Source organism: Pongo abelii, chromosome X (genome assembly GCF_028885655.2).
Source record: "Pongo abelii isolate AG06213 chromosome X, NHGRI_mPonAbe1-v2.0_pri, whole genome shotgun sequence".
NCBI lineage: Eukaryota > Metazoa > Chordata > Mammalia > Primates > Hominidae > Pongo > Pongo abelii.
This window is the reverse complement of record NC_072008.2, coordinates 13623194-13646503: the sequence shown is the minus strand read 5'-3', so window position 1 is coordinate 13646503 and position 23310 is coordinate 13623194. Positions and strand designations below refer to the sequence as shown.

The 23310-nt window shown below is 41.1% G+C and overlaps 1 protein-coding gene, 1 long non-coding RNA gene and 1 pseudogene across 3 annotated transcripts in view; 1 reads left to right on the top strand and 2 right to left on the bottom strand.

Moving 5' to 3' along the window:
• Positions 1–13054, top strand: part of LOC129052892 (uncharacterized) — a 73270-nt gene extending 60216 nt beyond the window's left edge. Inside the window, exons 3-5 of the long non-coding RNA XR_008518021.2 lie at positions 6178–6248; positions 7049–7161; positions 12155–13054. This is a non-coding gene — a long non-coding RNA (uncharacterized LOC129052892). The remainder of the gene's footprint in view (positions 1–6177; positions 6249–7048; positions 7162–12154) is intronic.
• Positions 1–22516, bottom strand: part of EGFL6 (EGF like domain multiple 6) — a 63438-nt gene extending 40922 nt beyond the window's left edge. For both annotated transcript variants that reach the window (XM_024241039.2, XM_024241040.2), the window contains exons 1-2: positions 22182–22516; positions 2366–2478 (exon numbers count right to left, since the gene is read on the bottom strand). In XM_024241039.2, coding sequence (XP_024096807.1) covers positions 2366–2478; positions 22182–22255 — 187 coding nt within the window. In that variant the 5' untranslated portion in view covers positions 22256–22516. The remainder of the gene's footprint in view (positions 1–2365; positions 2479–22181) is intronic.
• On the bottom strand, positions 17074–22095 carry LOC112130875 (large ribosomal subunit protein eL30-like; annotated as a pseudogene).
• Positions 22517–23310: the final 794 nt, after the last annotated feature.

Genomic DNA, 23310 nt, shown 5'->3' with positions numbered 1-23310 from the left:
CGACAGCAAGGGAAATTCAGTTTGTGTTTAAAATGGCCTGAGATTGAAGCATGCTTTAGACAAAGTAAAAATCTTATTTAGTTCTCCCCCCAGCTTCTCTGTCTGAAGCTTTTCATCAGGTACTTGTTTATGGACAACTCTGTATTTCATCTCACTGAAGTGGCATACATTTTAAGGTTAATGATATCGAACTGATGAGACCCTGCCTTGGGAGGAGATTTAGACAGGGTAGAGGCTGAGAGCTAGAAAGCTCCAGGATACATAGAGGCAAGGCTTCAAGAGGAGTGAAGGGCAAATAGATGGACAGAGGGGAAGGCCTGGGTAGACTGTGACCTCACAGCCTGGGGTCTGGCTCTCCTTGTTGGGGCAGGTTGATGTGTATTCTTATTTATCATGCATCCCACAACTCTGGCTTAGAAATCAGAAACCCAGCAATCAGGGAATAACTACCCTGTTATTTGGTGCTTCAAGAAACATATGACTTTACCATCAAGAAGGACCATGCAAATTGGATAAAACATGATACACATTTTAGATCTAAAAATCATTGCAATTTTAAGACCTGAACATTTGACTGGAGCAGTAGGTGTGCTGACCGTCTCTTCAGCTTGCAAAACTTGCATAGTGAGCATTTTGCTTGAACCCCCTGCACTTGCCCTTTTAACACCTTGCCTTCATTTATTCACCAGCGACATGCTGGGTCTTACAAGTTTTACGGCAGTAGACGCTGTTGTTCGTGCAACTGTAAGAGAGACTCTAAATCATGTGTTTCACGTGGTTTTTGCCCCTTTCCACCTGACTGACTTCAAATAAAAATGTGTTATGTTGTGTCTAGCAAAAGAATAAAGCCACAGTTAATCCCCCCATCACCTGGTGCTTTAATGACGAGAAGTCTGTGATGAGAATTATTGGTCCTTCCTGAAGGAATGGTAATTTATGAGGTATTTTCTATGCATGCCAGGTAATGAACTCACCCTTTAATGCATACATTCCTTACTCTCAGAGGTAGGTATTGCTCTCTCCATGTTGCAGAGGAGGAAATTGAGCCTTAGCTAGCTTACCTTAGCTAGCTTGCCCAAGGTCACCCACGTCAGTCTGGTTCTCAATGCCGTTGATCATGACACTATCAGTCCAATCAGGATGAGGACCCACCCTTTTAATTGACACAAGTCCCAGGAGGATATTCTAACTTCCTTTATCTAAGTGTGCAATGATGATCTTTGTTTTTGTCCAGTATTTTTATGCTTTTGTCATCTTGTCACAAGCAAACTATGATGGCAGAAGGTTTTGCATAATATGGAACATGTGGGAAAATATCAATGTTTTCTATTGTTTTATAGATTTTGGATATTATCAAGTTCTGACCCCACTTATGGTCAATCCAGATATTTTTTAACCAGCCAGAGAGAAGGAGGTTGGGGCAGGAACAGAGCAGCAAAAAGAAGGTGGCATTGTTATTCCTAAAAATAGCTAACATGTTAGTGCTTTTATGGGACCTGCAATTGTATTGTTATCCCATTTAATAGATAAATAACTTAGGATGAGGCACATGCTACCTACTGAAGGACACAGGGACAGTGAGAGTAGACTTCTGCCCTGAAGGAATACACCCCTGGTGAGACAGTCAGGAGGAATGTGGATTTGGTTCTGCTACACTGCCAGTGTTGGTCGTTATGGAAAGTCATAAAAAGAAAAACAAGGCAAAAACTTTATGTTCATCTCTGCCCTCCCCAACCTCCTTGAAATGATCACAGGCCTCTCTTGGAGTTCCTAACACATAGTCTGAGAAACAATGTCCAAGGCAAATTATGGTTCCTTGGTTTGCAATGTACAAAAAAATCAGCAAAATACTTAAAATCTTTGCATATATGCATATGTACCTTGAAAACATTTAGAAATTGGCAGTATGGATTTTAAAAATGTGAGTTACAAATCTATAGGCTAAAAGGTGTACTTATTTTGTGGCTGAAGCCTACTGGTTGGGTGATTAATAATTAAAAAGTTTATTGCTTTGGAAATCACTTAAACTATAATTAGAGGAGAAATTTACTGGCCTGCTTTTGCCCATCTTAGTTCCTTTAGATTAAAAAGAAAACCAAAAACAAACAACCCAGTTATACTCACTAAGATAATCACAAAAATAATTGACAAGACAGTCTTCTAAAATAAATCATGTCAAGTATGATGGCGTCAGCCACATTTTGTCTGGGAAGAGATCTCATAGGAACCCAGACCTTGGTTATTGGTAGTTATGCATGTCCTTGCCTAAGAGATCCACTGGCAATTTTGTGGCAGTTCATGGTATGACAGACAAAAACCTAAGGGCCTTGATCCAAGTGCAGGGTCTGAGTTTTTACAAAATTACCTTCACAGACTCCCTTGCTGTTTCTTCTCCAGCCGTAGCAGCAGGCCAGTTTAGTTCCATAGTGACAGACCCCAGGCTGACGTGCCGATGCTAACAACCCGTGATGCCTTGCACTGCAGATAAAGAACTACATGTTAGTATTGAGAAAACAGAAAAGACAACAGAAACTCTTCCCTACTACTAAAAGAACCAGAGATGTCAATTACCTGGTTAATTTCAACGAACCCGCAGTAACTGCTAAATTAGATTTTGAAAACCTGAATTTTGGGGTTGCCAGCCTTCCTCAATAATTAGTTTCAACCATTTCCTTCTTCCCCACGGTTAAAAGAATTGGGTTACATAATCTATAAAACTAGGGCACATGAAGATGTCCAAAATGTATGTTTTTGAACCTTGTAGAGTGCCACTTTTCAGATCTGCTCTGTATACGCACAGCAACTATCCAGTTTTTTGTCTATTTCAGTGACTTTCTAATCCTGTGGCTTTGTCCCAGACCAGAGCTCTGCACTTTTACCCCACTGGCACCTGGGAACCATTGAATAGACTGGAATCAACATACACTATAGATGATTAAGAGCTGGAAGGGCTCGTTCAGCAAAGCCCTGTCATGTTACAGAGGAGGAAACTCCAGTCCAATGGAGTGGAGTCACATCCCCAGCAGAGCTGGGTGTTGGAAATTCTAGCCCAGGGTTCGTTCCCATTCCACATGACCTCCTGGAAACCCAATTTGCTAAACTGCTTAATTTTAGAGCAAAGATCCGCAAACATTTTCTGTAAAAAGCCAGATGGTAAGTATTTTAGGCTTTGTAGGGCCATAAGATATCTGTCCAAGTACAAAAGCAGCCATAGGCAATAGTAAACAGATGGGCATGATTGTGTTCCAATAAAACTTTATTTATTGACACTGAAATTTGAATAGCACCAATTTTCCTGTGTCATGATATAGTATTCTCCTTTTGCTCCATCTTCTAACATTTAAAAATGTAAAAACTGTTCTTCGCTCATGGGCTGTTTATAAAGAGGGGATCACCTAGCTTTGGCCTGCAGGCTGTAGCTTGCCTGATCTAAATGCCTGAAAAAGGTGAGCCCCCTGTCCCCCACCAAGTGCCCCCAAGTAGTGCCGCCATGGATGAAGCTCACTGCATGTTTACCTACTTACTGTCCTGGTATTGGACAGGGTTGCTACCAGACTTTGAAGGAAAATACTTGCATTGTATGTTTAGTGGAGGGCTGTGATTATTTCCTTACACATATTAAATACACTGTAAAAATGTTTCCTGGGCTCTTTAACAGACAAAGGAATGCACATTTTACCATGTGCTTTCTGCTACAGAACTGAACTTTATGCAAGTTAATAATATCTAAGTCAAGGTCGGGAAGTTAAACAACCTTGTAGATTTCTCTCATGATCTGCCTCTCCCACAAATGTGATTACTCAGTTAAGAGCTATAAAGATATGGTCTGAGACATTTCATTTACTGAGAGCACCAAATGCGAGCATGATTTTAACATTTACTTTTTCTTGAAGGGGACTTTTTTTCATTTTTTAATGGAATTAATTTTAGGGATTCATAAGTCACTCAAACATTTAGAATAGTGTTTCTCAACTTCTACACAACTGATATTTTGGGCCAGATCATTGTTTGTTGTTGGGAGGTGTCCTGTGCATTGTAGGATATTTAACAATGGTCTTTATCTACAATTGCCAGTAGCACACACCCCTCTAGTTCTGACAATCGAAAATGTCTCCAGACATTGCCAAATGTCCCCTGGAAGGTAAACTTTTCTTTCATTAAGTAGTAGTACTTTAAAGCAAAACATTTATTGTGCATTTGCTATGTTCCAAGTACTGTCTCAGGCACATAGAGTACAGTGATGAAAAGGGCCTGGTCTTTGCTCTCTTAAGTTCACAGTCTATTGGAAACATATGCATTCAAGTATAGGATAGCATGCTAAATATTATTAAAATGCTCTGCTAAAGAGTTTTGACTGAGAAATAATGCAGCCATCTGTCTAATTTGTATATTCCTAACAATTCTGCAAGGGATACCACAATCTTGACCCAGTCTACGCCTAACTAACAGTTTCCAAAGAACCTATGATAAACTCCAATATTCTGTAGCACAGTAGGGTGACTACAGTTAGCAACAATGTATTGTAAATTTCCAAGTAGCTAGAAGAGAGGATGTAAAATGTTACCAACACATAGAAATGGTAAATACGCAAGGTATTTGAGTATTTGATGGATACCCCAAGTACCACAACTGGATCATGATATAGTCTATGCATGTAACACTCACATGTACCCTAAAAATATGTAAAATATTTTGTATCAGTAAAAAAGAAGAAACTATGGGCAAGTAACCATAAAGTATGCTGAGTAAATAAGTGCCAGTCCAAATACAATGATGTCCTTAATAATTTTTTTACTTTAGTATTTTTAAAATTGAGATATAATTTACATAACATAAAATTCACCATCTTAAAGTATACACTTCAGTGGTTTTTAGCATTTTCACTATGTTATGCACTCATCACTTCTATTTAGTTCCAGAATATTTCCATCACCCCCAAAATAAACCCTATACCTATGAGCAGTTAATCTTAACTAACTCCTCCCTTCATCCCCTGGCAACCACAAATCTGCTTTTTTGTCTCTGGATTTGCCTATTCTGGATATTTCATATAAATGGAATCACACAATATGTAGCCTTCTGTATCTGGCTTCTTTAACTTAGTATGTTTTCAAGTTTGATCCATGTTGTAGCTTCTAACAGTACTGTATTTCTTTTTATTGCTGAATAATATTCCACAGTGTGGATATACCACATTTTATTTATCACTCATCAGTTGATAGACATTTGTTTCCACCTTTTGGTCATCATGAATAATGTTGCTATGAACATTGGTACACATTTTTGTGTGGACATATGTTTTAATTTCTCTTGGGTATATACCCAGGAGTGGAATTGTTGGGTCATATGGTGCAATGGACAGAATGTTTGTGTCCTCCAAAATTCATATGTTGAAACCCTAATCCCAATGTGATGGTATTTGGTGGTGGGGTCTTTGGGAGGTAATTAGGTCATGGGGGTGGAGCCTTTATGAATGGGATTAGTGCCCTAATAAGAAAAGGCTAGAGAACTTGAGAAGTTGGCAGCCTGCAACCCAAAAGAGTGCCCTCACCAGAACCTGACCATGCTGACACCCTAGTCTTGGAATTTCAGCCTTCAGAATGGTGAGAAATACATTTCTATTGTTTATAAGCTGCCCAACCTATGGTAATTTGTTATAGCAGCCTGAACTGAATAAGACACATGATAGTTGTATATTTAACATTCTGAAGAACTGCCCAACTGTTTTCCAACATGGCTATATCATTTTACTTTCCAATCAGCAATATATGAGAGTTCCAATTTCTCCACATCCTCGCCAGCACTTGTTATTGTTCATTTTTAAAAACTCTAGACATCCTAATGCTTGAGAATTAGCATCTTGTTTTGATGTGCATTTCTCTGATGGCTAATGATATTAAGTGTCTTTTATGTGCTTATAGACCACTTATATATCTTCTTTGGATAAATGTCTATTCAGGTCCTTTGCCCATTTTTAATTGGGTTATTTGTTTTGATATTTTTAAGATTTGAAAACAAGATTGAAATTTGTTGGTAAAAACAACTATCCCCATACTTTGGTGAAAAAACCCTTCCACATAGATACACAGTAAGTCCATTTCTTAACCATACACATCTGTGACAAACCTTGACAAAGTACTACAATCTGCTTTTACCTCTTCCTTTAACAACATGAAGCTGATGCCTGGGGGAGCAGAATGAAGAGAGGAACTAACCTTGCCTGGGAAAGAGGAGGAAAATGTCACAGGGTAGGTGATATTTGAGTTGGATTTCAAAAGAAAACATGATGAAAGAAAAGCTGTATGGGGGAAGTTCTGCCTTTGGAATTTTAATTTCATATTTGTATAAGAAATGTGGGATTCATTTCATTAGAATTCAATCTAGCAACAAAATCTTAGAGATGATCTGTCAACTTCTTGACTGCAGGTTTGCAAGCAATATGCGCCCCAATCACAATAGGAAGGACCTTACGTATTTCCTGATGCCAAAAAAAAAAAATCAGTATAATCCTCAATAGGGCATTAATATGTATGGACTATAGTGCTACGTGCTGAGGATACACTTATAAGCCTGGCATAGAGGGTCCCCTACTCATGAGCTTTTAGACAAGGGGTTCAGGGTAACAGAGGCATTCAATATATTCAATCTATTACAGAAGCTTAAATCAAAGAAACATAATCCAGTCTAAAGGGTCCCAGATGTTCCCTTTGAAGGTGCAAACTTTAAATTAGACTTAAGACAAACAGGGTTCAACCACATAAAGTGAAAGAATATTAGAGGCAAAGGGAATAGAATGAGTGCAGACTAAGAGGTAAAAGACACCCATGCTTGTGCTTGAGGAATGAGTAGATGACCAGAGGATTAGAACAAAGGGAGGGAGGAGTCAGCTTGTGAGAGATGAGCCCCAAGAGGTGGGCAGAAGCTACGTAACAGAGGGTCTTGTGAATCAAGTTAGGGCTTTGGGTTTTACATCTTAATGGTAATAGAACAGCACTGAAGGGTTTTAAGTAGGAATGTTATTTGATAAGGTTTTTCTCTTGAAAAACAGTACCACGAAAGCAGTCTGGAAGATAGACTGGAGGGAGACAGAACGGAAGAAAAGATACCAGTTGGCTCAGAAGATAGATTCTGGTTGCCTGGACTGGAGCAGAAGCAGTGGAGGTAAGGAGAAATGAATGGCATCAAAGTGGGACCAAAAGATTTGGTAATGGATTAGAGTCATTCATTCATTCATTCAACAAGTATTTATGGAGTGCCTACAATGTATCAGACACAGGCCTAGTTTCCAGAAGTTCATCAGCAACCAAAAGGGAAATAAAATTTCTGTCCTCGTGGAGCTTATATCCTAGTCGATTGGATATAGCGTGTCAGAGGGATGCACCATCGGGTAGATGTTAGCACTGTATTTCTGGAATGAGGAATATGGATGGAGGAACATGTTAGGGAATAGGATAGATGATGAATTCTCTTTGGCACATGCTGATTTTGAGTACTCATTAGACGGACAACCTAGAAGAGGTGTTGAGTAGGAAGTTGGATATTTGGGTGAGGAGTCCAGGAAGCAGAACTATATTTGGGAATCATCTGCAGGTAGATGGTAACTGATTCTACAGAAGTGGATGTAGTGTAAGAAAAGAAGGAGGCTTAGGGCACAGTCCCAAGGACGCCAGCATGTAAGAGATGGACCAAAGAGCAGGAAGGTCCAGAAAGAGGCCCAGGCAATGCTCAGAGGAACACCAGGTTAGTACATTGTTGGGAAAGCCAAATGAGGAGAGTTCTTCTAGTAAGAGAGTGGGATCAACTCTGAATGTTGAGAGGCTGCATAACATGGTGGTCAGGACTATGGTCTCCTTCCTGGGTTTGAATTCTGGCTCTACTATATATTAACTCTGACCTTCAGCAAGTTACTTTGTCTTTCTATGCCTTAACTATCTCTTTTCTAAAACAGGGAAAACAACAGTATTTACCTTAAGGGTATTTGTGATAATGAAATCATTAAATATATGTAAAGGGCTTTGAATGGTGACTAACACAGTAAATGCTCCCTAATTGATTGCTTTTATTAGTAGTAGTAGTAGGATTAATATTATCAGATGTATTGACCTTCAGAGGAGAGCCACGTTTCCCACAGAAGGACCTGCCTTAGTATCCCTGCCATGCTCAGTCATTGGTGGGAGCAACCTGTGGGAGTTGCAGCCTCACTTAAAAGTGGTGCTGGATTTCCAAGAGCGGAGTAGTTGGGACCCTGGGTCAATTATGCTCCCTGCAGTTGGATGTCTGTGAGGCACATCCTCATAGCTGTCACAGGTTCCATGTGACTTTCCTTTTTTATGTTTGTAGGAATAACTGTTCATTCTAAGGGGAGATTATCATAGAATTTCACCTTAAAGAAAGCGACCTTAGATATCATCTGGTTCCAACCTATCATTTTGTGCATGAAGAAACTAAGGCCAAGAAAAACTGAGTATTTCATTGGTATTAGAAGCCAGACGGGAACACATTTCACCAAACTATTCACCTACTCATTTATCCATTTGTCTACCCAAAATGTATTAAGTAACTACACACATCAGGCACTATACTAGGCACTGAGACTATAGGAGGTATATGAAAGAAGCCCCATTATATTCCAACATATGACCCTACCAAAGGGGCAAGTTCTCAGGAGCTAGGGGGAGATATGGACGTTAGTACATTGGGATGGGTGGGTGAGGGGTGTTCTGGAGGAAATGGGGCTCAATATGAATGGAACTTAGCCATGGAACTTAGGAGAAGTGGGATGAGGCTGTATGGTGGGGAAGGTGTTCCAGGCAGAAAAAATAGCCTGTGCCAAGGACAGCACCATTAAGAACATGGGGAGTTGGTGGCCTGAAAATTTGAGTGTAGATCGTGGTGTGTGTTAGAAGCAGGAGTGAGAAGGGAAGCAGGGGAATGGTGGGATAGAGAAGGGGCAGAGAAACAGCAGGGGGCAAAAGAAAAATGCCTGTGTCCCTCCTGCAGGCTCCAGACAGTGACAGGTAGATTTCAAGCAGTTGGAAATATCAAGAATTTTGTAATACACAAAACAGCCTCCTTAGAAGTAGGGTGAGCTCACTAAGCTCCAACAATATTTCTGAAACAGTTAGATGTGAAATCACACAAAACCAAATTGAAATTTGTTGAAATCTGATATTTTTAAAAAGCCTAATCAGAAACCAGCCGAGAGTCCTTGGTACAGGTGGTCAAACCTACTTCATATGTACCAGTCAAAGTCAATTACTTGGGATTGCAAAGAATACTGCCTGGGGTTAACTAACAGGAGAAAGTTACCAGAAGATAAAATTCATATACTGTTTGACATTACCACAACTCTCCAGAGAAATCCTCATTTTCTCAATCTTTATTGCTTTCACATGCCTGCTTTCAGGTGAAAAGGTGAAACTGAGAAATCTGAGGTGTATTAATGTCTCCCAAATCATTGTTTTTGATGTCGTACAAAATGTTACTTATAAAACTCCCCCAAATGTTAATGACTAACACTTGGGCCATCAAAAATTTATTAACTTTGTTAATAAATTAAGATTTCTTATCCGCTGTAAGGAATTCCTTTCCCAGTCACAAAAGCATCTTAGTATTATAGTTCTGTCGAAAGATATAGGAGATTTGCCATCAAATCTACATCACTCTCATTTGTTAAAAAATAGAAGTAATTGTTTAAGAATCAACTCGGCCGGGTGCAGTGGCTCACGCCTGTAATCCCAGCACTTTGGGAGGCCGAGGTGGGCAGATCAAGAGGTTAGGAGATCGAGACCATCCTGGCTAACATGGTGAAACCCCGTCTCTACTAAAAATACAAAAAATTAGCCGGGCATGGTAGCAGGGCCTGTAGTCCCAGCTACTTGGGAGGCTGAGACAGGAGAATGGCGTGAACCCGGGAGGCAGAGCTTGCAGTGAGCCGAGATTGCGCCACTGCACTCCAGCCTGGGCAACAGAGCGAGACTCCATCTCAAAAAAAAAAAGAAAAGAAAAGAAATAGAATATCTAATTTTGGACTATACTAATCCCATCAACATCCTCTGCCACCTTGGAAGGTCTAGATGGACTGGCCAGCTTCTCTCTCACTCTCTCTCTCTCTCTCTCTCTCTCTCTCTGTCTCTTCCTAAACAATATTTTGCACACATGAGGCTCAGGGAACCGAGTCTTGGGACAGGGAAATGCTAATGTAGGTGAACAAGTCTCTGTGGAGTGGAAGCGCTGAGCTGTGGGAGTCTTAGCTAAATGCTGAATTGCCCAGTTTCTTCAATGCATTATACAGCTTGCTGTCTACATTGATCAAATTAATCAGAAAATCGCCGTCTCCACAGCTGAAGTTAATTTAAAAACATTCCAGGGATTGTGTAAGTAGTGTAGTATTTCTTCATAGGATTCCTTATTTTCTGCAAAAATATACTGTGCCAGAATTCTTAGTACGTTTGTTTATGGTCAGGTTCCAGAAAACTTCATGATATTCTCCAAGACAAATTGAGAAATTAAACTTCTTTTGCCGATGTTTAAATACATTTAAATATTGCCATACAAATGAAATAAAAGATTTTCTAAATAGGGATAACAAGGTCCAGCCATGAAGATTTTTGTTGGTGGTGGTTTTGATTTTTGTTTTGTCTTTATCATAGCTCCCAGTATGGCAAGTTCATTGTACTTAGCCAGTTAAAATTAAGTCTGGGTTCCCATCTACCATCAAGAAACAGAGTACAAGTCCAGCAGGCCCAGGGATACCCCAAGACATCTCACTTTCCCAGATGTGTAGGGGCTTATGTGCCCAGTGAAAAACTTGCCTGGGTTATAAAGCTCTCCTGTAGTAGTGTGTGTTGATGTGTCTTCAAATTTCTAATGCCATGACTGGTAGGGATAGTAGTAAACTTCAGGCAAAAGTTGGAACTTTCCATTGCTTCCTCTATTTCCCTCATTTATCTTCCAAGCTCAGGAGTTATGTGGAGATTGGGGATGGGGAGTGTCTTGGTTTTGGCTACCCCGGAAGCAGACCATGAGACAAGAATTTGCATGGAAGTGGTTTACTTAGGAGGTGAAGGGAACATTGATAAAGGAGTGGGGAAGTGAGACTAGGAAGGGAAGGCAGTCAATAAAGCAAGTGTTATCAAGACAGCTACATTTATTCTCCATCTCATTCATTCATTCATAGTAAGCATGGGGGAGAATGATATAAGATGGAAGATGGAGTTAGAGAAGTAGTCAAAGTCTGGATCAAGCAGAGCCATTTATGTCATTTTAAGTAGAATGAATTTTATTCTTAATCTGGTGGAAAGTCACTGAAAAGTTTTAAGAAGAGGGCTGATATGGTCTAATTTAAATGTTAAGAGGAACACTTTGGAGCATGGACTAGAGGGAGCAAAAGAAAAAAGTAAAAGGAAGCTATTGTGGTGGTTCAGGTGAGAGATAATGGTGGTGTAGCTGGATGATGGTAGGCAGGGGCAGAGAGTGGGGATAGAAGGAGATGGACTTGAGACATGGTTTGTAACAGGACTTAGTAGCAGATGTAATACAAGTGGGGAGGAAGAGCCCCACCTGTCAGCAATGATACCCCAGTTTTTGGCTTGAGCCAGTTTGGATGCTGTTTGTTCTGGGGTGGGGAGAAAGGGTGAAGTGGAGGGAAGCAAGTTCTGAATGATGATCAAGAGTTCAGTTTTGGCTGTCTTAGGCTCAGTGAGACATCTCAATGAATAGGTCAAGAATGCAGCAGAAAGAGGCTGGGGCTTGAGATTCACATTTTGAAGACATGAATATATGTATAGATGGCATTGAAAGTGCTAGGACTGGGAAGATAACCTGGAGAGTGTAAATAAGAAAGAAAATAGGGTCAGAGATTAATCTCTGTGGAAATACAGCACTTTAAATCCTGTTGAAGAAGGGAAGAGTAACAAGTGTGGGCAAAGGCAAACTAGAATGTGTTGTATGCTGTGATAGTTTTAAAATATGTCCATAAATGATCTGATGCTCATCCTTTCAAAAGGTGAAGTTTAATTCCCCTCCTTTTATGTGGGGTTGTACTTAGTGACTGACATCTAACAAAGAATACTGTGGGAGTGATGGGGGTAACTTCCGAAATTTGGACACAGAAGGCATTGTAGCTTCCTCCTTGTTCTCTCTCTTGGATTAGTCACAATGGGGGAAGTCAGCTAACAGTTGTGAGAACATTCAAGCAGCCCTGTGGAGAGGTCCACATAGAGAGAAGCTGAGGCCTCCTGCCAACAGCCATGTGAGTACGCCATCTTGGAAGCAGATCCTCCAGCCAGAGTCAAGATGTCAGATGACTATAGCATTGATAAACAACTTGATTGTAACCTTGTGAAAAACTCCAAGCCCAAGCAGTATGGCGATTCCTCAAAGAACTAAAAACAGAACTACTATTTGACCCAGCAATCCCATTTCTGGGTATATATCCAAAGGAATATAAATCATTGCACCATAAAGACACATGCACACAATGTTCATTGCAGCACTATTCACAAAAGCAAAGACATGGACTCAACCTAAATGCCCATCAGTGATAGACTGGACAGAGATACTATGGAACATATATACCATGGAATATTATGCAGCCATAAAAAGAATGAGATCATGTCCTTTGCGAGAACATGGGTGGAGCTGGAGGCCATTATCCTTAGCAAACTAATGCAGGAACAGAAAACCAAATACCACATGTTCTTACTTATAAGTGGGAGCTAAATGAGAACCAATGGGCACAAAGAGGGGAACAACAGACACCAGGGCCTATTTGAGAGTGGAGGGTAGGAGGAGGGAGAGGATCAGAAAAAATACCTATTGGATACTAGGGTTAGTACCTGGGTCACAAAATAATCTGTAAAACAGCCCCCCATGACATGAATTTATCTATATAACAAACATGCACAGGTACCCCTGAACCTAAAATAAGAATTAAAAGACTCCAAGCCCTTTTGCTATGAATCTAAAACTGCTCTAAAAAATGTCTAAAAAAAAAACCCAAGCCCCATCTAGCTAAGCTGCTCCTGAATTCCTGATTCATAGAAAATGTGTGAAATAATAAATGTTGCTTTAAGCCACTAAATTTTTATTTATTTATTTATATTATACTTTAAGTTTTAGGGTACATGTGCACAACGTGCAGGTTACATATGTATACATGTGCCATGTTGGTGTGCTGCACCCATTAACTCGTCATTACATTAGGTATATCTCCTAATGCTATCCCTCCCCCCTGCCCCCACCCCACGACAGGCCCTGGTGTGCGATGTTCCCCTTCCTGTGTCCAAGTGTTCTCATTGTTCAATTCCCACCTATGAGTGAGAACATGCGGTGTTTGGTTTTTTGTCCTTGCGATAGTTTGCTGAGAATGATGGTTTCCAGCTTCATCCATGTCCCTACGAAGGACATGAACTCATCGTTTTTTATGGCTGCATAGTATTCCACGGTGTACATGTGCCACATTTTCTTAATCCAGTCTATCATTGTTGGACATTTGGGTTGGTTCCAAGTCTTTGCTATTGTGAATAGTGCCGCAATAAACATACGTGTGCATGTGTCTTTATACTAGCATGATTTATAATCCTTTGGGTATATACCCAGTAATGGGATGGCTGGGTCAAATGGTATTTCTAGTTCTAGATCCCTGAGAAATCGCCACACTGACTTCCACAATGGTTGAACTAGTTTACAGTCCCACCAACAGTGTAAAAGTGTTCCTATTTCTCCACATCCTCTCCAGCACCTGTTGTTTCCTGACTTTTTAATGATAGCCATTCTAACTGGTGTGAGATGGTATCTCATTGTAAGCCACTAAATTTTGAAGTATTCTGTTGCATAGCAATAGACAACTAATAAATGTGGTATCCAGAAACCAAGCAAAGAGTATACTGAAGAGCAAGGAGATGATCTTTGTTGATGTTTGTTGCTTTGGTATTTTGAGTTTTAATTTTGTACTTATATTCATTAAATCTGAGATATCATAGATTATAAGCATTCTATTACTATGTACATTAGAAAAGAAAAATGCTGCCAATTAAACTAAACTATAGCTCATTACCTTAATAATTCTGTGCATGAATTAGTCATGATCATGTTAACTTTAAAGAACACAGAGCCTGCAATGGCCTGTTTGCTCGCTGTTGTTCTCAGAACCAAGTCCAAACTCCTTGGCTCAGTGTACTGGGCTCCTCACAGCCTGGTTCCAGCCTGCTTTCTTTGCCTCTTGGCAGCCACTGGGCTTATTACCTAAGATTCTGGCCAGTCGACTTTCTGTATCTTGGGCTGATGCTCTCCTTATGCATTCTTTTTGCAGGTATGTATCTATCCATCCATTCATTTACTCTTATGCAATACCTACTAGGAATTAAGCATTGGAATGTTTGCTTTCTATGCCCATTTTATATCAGGTGGGCTCACATTTGCTCCATAAGAACAGTATAAGTGTCATCCACTGTATTCAGTTTTCCCTGATTCTCTCATGTGGACTCAGTTTGTCTCTTATCTGTATTCTGTGGAATATTTTATATGTTTATATATATGTATATATATATATAATATGTTTATATATGTATATATATAATATGTTTATATATATGTATATATATAATATGTTTATATATATGTATATATATAATATGTTTATATATATGTATATATATAATATGTTTATATATGTATATATAATATGTTTATATATATGTATATATAATATGTTTATATATATATGTATATATATAATATGTTTATATATACACCCTATATAAACTTATAGTTTTATGTTTATACATATGCATAGACATATATTCATTCTTTGAAATGCAATACTGTGTGTATATATATATATACACACACATATTATTTATATATAAATAACATTATTTGCCTCTCCATCCCCCTTCCTTCGTCATTTATTAATTTACCTAACTTTTAATTCAGCACCTACTATGTGCCAGGCACTGGGCTAGAACCTGGACTTATATCCTTCCTCCCTGGCTTCCCTGGCCAAAAAGGAAAGAAAGACATTTTGATGGCCCTATGAAGTTGTCCAGTGAGGGAGGCAGTAGATATGAATCTCTGGCATTCAGAAGAATGTTTGGGCACATCAACTGTTCAGTTGATGTTGCATTAAACTGAATTAATTTTAACACTTTTTATAAATTTTTTTCATAAATAAGACCTTCACATTGAAAACAGGTCAGTTATTAAAACTTACCCACTGGGACCCAGCAAGTTAACTGATGAAACTAGAAGTACTACTGATCTCTCTGGGTAAAATATTTCATGAAAAGTGACTTAATCATCCTTGGGAAACACCATGGCTTTTAAATCTGTCACTTGTTCAATGTGAGATTCTGGGCAAATCATTTAACAATCTATTCTTTTGAAATTCAGTTTACTCATCTATATAATTGGAGATGTAATCTGTAATTTACACATGGTCAACATTGTCAGTGGGACCTCAATCTCTGTTCTCCCCTTCCTTCTTAGTAATAAGACCCCTATTACATAGCTACTCAGAATATAGGCTACATTTCCCAGCCTTCACTTCAATAATATGTGGCCATGGAACTAAGTTCTGGCCAATGGGATGTAAACAGAAGTGCCATGTGCAACACTTCCAGGATGTGGCTGTGAAGGGAGGATGATGTTCTTCATTTATTTCCTCTTATTGGCTGGTGATATAGATGGGATATTTCTCTCTCAAATCTCATGTTTAAATGTAATCCCCAAAGTTGGAGGTGGGGCCCAGCAGGAGGTGACTGGATCGTGAGGGTGGATTTCTCATGAATGGTTTAGCACCATCCCCTTGATGTTGTCCTCATGGTAGTGAGTGTGTTCTCATGAGATCTGGTTGTTTAAAAGTGTATGAGTGTGTGGTACCTTCCCCCGCCCTTGCTCCTGCTTTTGCCATGTGAGACACCTGCTCCCCCTTCACCTTCTGCCATGATTGGAAGCTTCCTGAGGACTCACCAGAGGCAGAAGCCACTATGCTTCCTGTAAAGCCTGCAGAACGGTGAGCCAATTAAACCTCTTTTCTTTATAAATTACCCAGTCTTAGGTATTTCTTTATAGCAATGCAAGAACGGCCCAACACGGCTGGAATTTGGATATGTTTGCTGAAGCTCAAGAAGCCATCTTAGGCCACAAGGGGAGGGCCTTCTGATGGACCCATAAAATGGCAGCATCTGGGTCCCTGACTCCATGGAAAGCCAGCCATATCAGCCCAACTACCTACACCTTTGTGAAAGAGAAACACATGTCTATCTTGCTTAAGCCAAGGTTATTTGAGTTTTCTATCACTTGCAGCTAATTCTGAAGGATCAAAAAGCAATGTTGCCATGCTAGCTAGCTGCTACGTGCCCATTATCCATATTCTGACATTTCCTGCTTAAAACCCCCTATGTCAAATAGCTTGTGAGGCCAGTTTTCAGTTTGCATTCAACTGAAAATAAAGATCAGGTGGACTTTTGTTCTTTGATCCTATGCGGTTTCTATCTTTTCTGAACGTACCTTATGTATTAGTTTGCTGGGGCTGCCATAACAAAGTACCACAGACTGGGTGGCTTAAACAACACACATTTGTTCTCTCACACTTCCGGAGGCTGGAAGACTAAGATCAAGGTGTTGGTAGGGTTGGTTTCCTCCGAAGCCTCTCTCCTTAGCTTGAAGATGGCTGTCTTCTTTCTGTGTCCATACATGGTCTTTCCTCTGTGTGTGTCTGTGTCCTAATCTCCTCTTTTTGGCTTGTTTTTTGAGACAGAATGGCATGATCTCAGCTCACTGCAACCTCCGCCTCCTGGGTTCAAGTGATTCTCCTGCCTCAACCTCCCGAGTAGCTGGGATTACAGGAATGCACCACCATGCCTGGCTAATTCTGTATTTTTAGTAGAGACAGAGTTTCTCCATGTTGGTCAGGCTGGTCTCAAATTCCCAACCTCAGGTGATCTGCCTGCCTCAGTCTCCCAAAGTGCTGGTATTACAGGCATGAGCCACCATGTCTGGCCTGTTTGTTTGTTTGTTTGTTTTTAAATAAGCTTTGGCAAGTTTTAGTAAAGAATAATTTTGTATGGTTTACCTTTCACCAGTCTGTTATGGCATGCTTCTAATGATATCAGAATCATCTGGATAAATGATAGCTAGTGTGCAGAATCTGTAGTATTTTCTGCATGCTGTGCACAATTCATTATTATTGCCACTGTAGTGATGGACACCAGTTTTGGCCAATATGCTATTTCAGATTTCCTCAAAGCTGTACAATTGTTGGCAAGGATGACAGTTTCACTTTGCCTTGTCTGATCATCTTCAGAGTCTTCTTGTACTCCAGCCTGTACTTTTCACTTTTCATAATGAGTTGGAGCCTACAGTTGATTGACTCCAGTAATTTTTTTTTGTCTTTTTTGCAGCCACAATCTTCCTGTCTTAGGTGTGGGATGGCCCCCAGCCAAGAGCATCCACCAAGATGGCTGGGGAGGGAGAAAGGCCCTAATCTCCTCTTCTTATGACAGCAGTCATATTGGATAAGGACCCACCATAATGAACTGATTTTAATGTAACTGCTCCTTTAAAGACCCTATCTCCAAATGTAATTACATTCTAAGGTAGTGGGGTTAGGGCTTCAACATATGAATCTTGAGGGAGTACACAATTCAGTCCATATCACCTCAGGACACCTGCATGTCCTGCCCCCACTGTCCTCAGAGGAGCTTTTGTCCTGAAATTTGTCACCAGGAGCACAAGTTCATCAGTGGTAGTTCCCTGTTTTACTGGCTCAGTGGCAAATAGTTGTTGGCACATCGTGGAACCTGACCAGCCTCATTTCCTGATTCCTGAGAACTTTTTGTCTTAGCAGGAGCCAGCTCTTCCTGTGTGCACAGTAGGCTGAAAGTACAGAACCCCCTTCCCCAGAAGCCCTCAACCAATGACTGTTGGGATTACAAACACCCCGGCTCCCTTGTCTTCACGAGGGATAACTAGGATGCTCGTGTTGTACTGTCTCCTAGAATTCCCCAGCAGGATTGACTCAGAGTGGTGACTTATTTTTACAACACTTCTTTCCCTTTTCTGTCCCACTTCCCCACTTCTCTACCAGAACTTCCTGGGGTCACCTCTCAAATAAACTACACACAGAGTCTGCTTCTGAGAAAATGCAAACTTAGAAAGGAAAGTGGTGGTACTGGGTGGATGGAGCACTTACTCTACATATGTCCCTTGAATGTGCTGAACTAGAGCCAAGCTAAACAGGATCACTGGTGATCATTTGTAAGAAAGCCCTTTGTAAAAATGTCAGCTTTTCTGTATTCACTTTTTTTGAGGGAATAAATTTGAAATAGTGGGACAACACTGGTCTTAGAGCAGAAGACCAAATCAAATGTAATTCATGGGAAATCACCTAATTTCTGCAAGTTTCTCCATTCCCTTGTCTGTCAAATGAACACAATACCCATTTCTTAGGGTTGTGGAGAGGATTGATTGAAATAACATTGAAAATGGTTGACACTTACTAGGGCCTCAATAATATTTGTTGAATGCCAATCTGATTTATGAAGACTAGGTAATATACTTATTTTCATTGTAATGTTTACATAGCCTTGATTTATGCTCATGAATTACATATAAATAGGACTTTAACACCTTCTAAGCCAGTGAAACTAACTATTGAAATAAGGCTGCCCAGAAATGATTTTTAAGTTGCAATTAGATGATTATTATTTCCCAGAAACACACAGCTCTTTAGTTTTAGGTACATTCTCACAAATTACAGTTTGAAGAATAAAGAAATAAATGATATACCAATCATTCAAAAATCACCGAAATAATGTTTAAAGATAAAATCTAGCCCATAGAAATAAGAACAACAGACTTACAGCTCAGGCTTCCTGTGGAAGGCTGAATAATGCCCCCACCCCGCAGAGGTATACATCCTAATCCCCGGAACCTGTAAATGTTATCTTATATATCAAAAGGGACTTTCCAGATGTGATCAAGTGAGGGATCTTGCAATGAGAAGATTATCCTGAATTATCCGAGTGGGCCTGATATAATCACAAGGGTTCTTCTTAGGAGGAAGAAAACAAGGAAGAATCAGAGAGAAGGCAAGGTGACAAAGGAAAAAGATATTGCTCCACAAGCTAAGGACTGTTGGCAGCCTCTAGAAGCTGGAAGAAGCAAGAAATGGATGCTCCCTGGAGCCTCCGGAAGAAACCAGTCCTGCTGATGCCTTAATCTTAGCTCCATAAGATTCATTATGGACTTCCGGTCTTCAGAACTGTAAGACAATAAACTTCTGTTGTTTTAAGCCATGGAATCTGTGGCCAATTTTTACAGTGGCACTTTGCTACTAGGGCTTTGAGAAAAATCAATTACCCACATAGCATGTGGTCTCTATAAGTAAAGCCTCTCAGCAGGAACCTAGTCATTCCCTCCTCTCTCACATTACTTTTACTTGAATTCAGTAGAGAAAAAAATATAAAACAGAAACATGTTGTAAGTAAGGAGTTGCTCCAAACGTTAATCTCCAGAATAGCAAAGTTAATAATATATTTATCTTAGGTACTCAAGGCAAAAAGATCCCAGTGGTAGGACTTAGAACACTTGAGATGGAGTTCAGATCAATAAATGTTCTAGACCAGCACTGTCCAATAGAAATAAATATCCATATATGCCATTTAAAATTTTCTAGTAGCCACATTTTTTTAAATGTTAAAGAAACAGAAGCAATTAATTTTAATAACAATTTTATCTAATGCAGTATATCCACATTACCATTTCAACATGTAATCAATATCAAATGATTAGTGAGATAGTTCCTGTTCTTTTTTTCCTACTACATCTTGAAAATTAGATGCGTATTTTATACTTTTTACAGCACATCTCAACTTGGACTGGTCACATTTCAGGTATTCAATAGCCACTTGGGGCTCCTGGTTACTATCTTTGCTGTATTGGACAGGTCTAGGGTATCTAAATAGTTCCAATACCCAAAGGACATAAAAAATATAAGGCAAGCCAAATTCTGAAGCTTAAGGGCAGGTACATGCATGGAGCTAATGATTTATTCATTTGATGAGCGTTAATTGTGTACTATGCACTAAATACTATTTAAGAAGCACATAATTTTCTAGGTTATAAAATCATAGTGCAGTGTTTCAATTAAAAAGAACTGATGCTTATACTGGAAATCTCTATACAGCAGCCACAGTTTTTCCTATAAGTTGTGAAACCGCAGGAAATAACCAGTAGACACAGTTTTCTGCAATGGGTGCCTTGCCTTCTCTGTAACAGTGTCTTATCCATAATGTGGAATCCAGAGCTGATTAAACATGGGTCCTGGACATTCCTGAAGAGCTGACCACTTGACATTTCCAAGCACGTTGAGCAAATAATAAACACACCAGCTCATAAACTTGATAATCGTCTAAAGAAACCATGGTTCACATCTTGAAAACTGCAGAACTGCAGAATCCTGACATGGATTCTCCAGTTTAATATGCTTTGGTTTATCCAGGGGTTTTTGGCTTTTAATTTAATTTGGTGGCACTTTGAAAGTGAAGCTCCTGGAGGTCAGTTTGCTGGCCGCTAAAGAACTATTAATCTCATCTCCAAATAGCATTTGGTCTTTTTTAAGTGGGCTTTCTAGCAACGCAAGAACCTCTAGCATTCAAGGAAAATGTGATTATGGGCAAATTGCATCTGCTTACATTTTTATCATGAAAAGGAAATTGAAACTTGCGATCATACATTCTAAGAACCTGGTTTGAGGTTTGTTCTGTTTTAACTTCAAAATCCTTTAATACCATGGCTGACTCTGATGAAATATTTTTTCCTGTAAGTTAAACAAAGATAGGCAAACCTTCGAGAAGCCTGTACCAAACCAAAGCTCTTATCCTACTCTCCTCAGGAATCATCACTGAAAAATTTCTATAGTTCAGCAGCCTCCGCTGGGAGCAATTGTGCCCTCCAGGGACCTTGGGCAATATCCCAAACTTTTTTTTTGTTGCCACAACTTGGTGGTGGGGGTGGGGTCAAGGTTGCTACTAGTATCTAGTGAGTAGAGGCCACAGGTGCTGCTAAACATCCTACAATGCACAGGGCAGCACATCACCCCAACAAATAATTATTCAGCCCAGCCCAAAAGGTCAATAATGCTGCGGTGGAAAACCATATTCTAGTGGACACCTAAGTAGAAAGCAAGACATCACAGTCAGAGAACCAGAAAACCTCTTCCGTTGCCAGAAGGCTGCCCTAGTGCCCTGGTAAAGAACAGACTTTGGGCCAGAATACCTAGGTTTGCACCCTGGCTGCATCTCTCTTACTGGCTATGCTTCCTCAGACAAATTACTTTACCTCTCTGTGCCTCGTTTTTCTCTTCTACAACACGGAGATGATGATAATAGTACCTTACACACAGAGCCATTATGGCTTTGAGTGTGTTAATAGCCCTGAAGTGCTTAGAACAGTGCCAGGTCGACAGTCACCATGTAAGCGTGCATTTACTAAGCGTCTTTGCGGATCTCTGGAAAAAATATTTCAGGTCTCAGCTAAGCTTACGGGCAGTAGGGAACGGCTTCAGAGTCTGCATTGCCATAGCAAGAATGAGAATGGTTGTCATCTGACAACCGTGTCCTTTCTTTCCAGTTCATCAACCCTAATCAGGGAGCAGTGAGGAGAGCAGCCCGGCTGGCTCAGCCCAAGAACAGTAAATGCTTTATCGTCCTCGGTTTCTTTCCCTCCTTCCCCAGCAAAACTAGCGACTGACAAGCACTTGGTGTCCTGTGAATAGAGTGGAAAACACAAAACCGCACAGACACTGAACCCACCCACCGACACGCATACCAACCCTCACACACCTGCCCCTACAGCAGGTCTGCAGACCACCAAGCCCGCACGCACCGACGGGTCTGCGTGCAGAGCCTCCCTCCTCCTGCAACCCTCCGGACGCAGCCAGGTGGGGCACAGCTGATGCAAAAGGAGCTAACTAGGTGCAAAGCCCCGCCACAGGAGAGCAGGGAGGAAAGCCCGTGGGCGCTCCCAGCCTGGTATCCAGGTTAAATCCCGTCGCAGCGCGCGCAGGCACACGTGCACACTCACACCCATACACGCGGGGGTGCCTGCAAAGACATGGGGCCCCAAAGTGGGAGCTCAGGCCGGGGATGGGGGGAAGCCAATCGCCAGACACTCACCTGGCCGCGTTCCCGAAATCACCTGCCACCCAGGGGAGCAGCAGCGGGAGCGCAAGGCTCCAGGGCAGAGGCATTCTCGCACTGGTCCTCCCTCCTCCTCCTGAGCCCCCCTCGGGAGGACGCCGGCCGGACCCCGTAGTAGCTGAGCCGCCGCCTCCTCTCTCCTCAGCTGCTCGGGTCCTCCGCTCCACTCGCAGTTACCGGGTGCTGTCCCTGCAGGCTGGGAAGGGAGGCCGTGCACCGCGGCAGAGGCGCTTGCGGCCTGGGGAGGGGCTGGGGGCGCCCTGGCAAGCCTGGCCGAGGCTCCTCTGCGGATGAAGCTGGACGGGGTGAGCGAGGGAGGGCGGGGCGGGCCGTGCACATCTGGCTGGGACCCGCCTCCAGCATGACCCGCGCATCCTCCGCGCTCTCTGTTCACCCAGAAACTTCCCCCAGATTCAGGTCACCTCGCGCTTGTCAGAGTCACCATCTACTGCCATCTATTTCGGGCATGGGGCAAATTTCAGTGATACCTGCACTCCAGGACTTAAGAATTTAGTTGAGAAGTCGGAGCAGAATGGAAGGATGCACGTTCCTAAGACATGATTCCTCACTTCTCTTTGGGTTTTCACGTTCTCCCGGTTTTCTTCTACAAACTGCAAATCGTGGGGTGCTAGAGCTGGAAGGTCACTAAGTCCTGGGCAACCCTGTCATTTGGCAAGTAATCTCTCAGGCCCATTTGCAACAGCTTACTTACATGGGACCCCAGATGATATCCCAATATAGTAACTAGTGCAGAAATTCATGGCACAAACATGAATACTATATGAATTCAGATTCATTTGGGTACTGACACATTATTTGTTCTGACAACGTGTTACATTAGAATGAATGACTGGTCCCTTTCTGTCCTTCCTACGTCCACACCCTTTGGCTTCATGGTAGGCAGACACTATGACCGCACACCTTGGCTTTGGACTTGGCCATGTGACTTGTTTGATCAATGGTTTAAGGGCAGAAAAGTTGCAGTGTTCCAGTTCCAAGCCTAGGTCTTAACACACTTGACCCTCTATCATGGACATGAGAAGACCTTGCACCACCTAGCCTGGTGGTCCAAGGAGAATGAGAAACAGGTGAAAAAGCTGCCTCG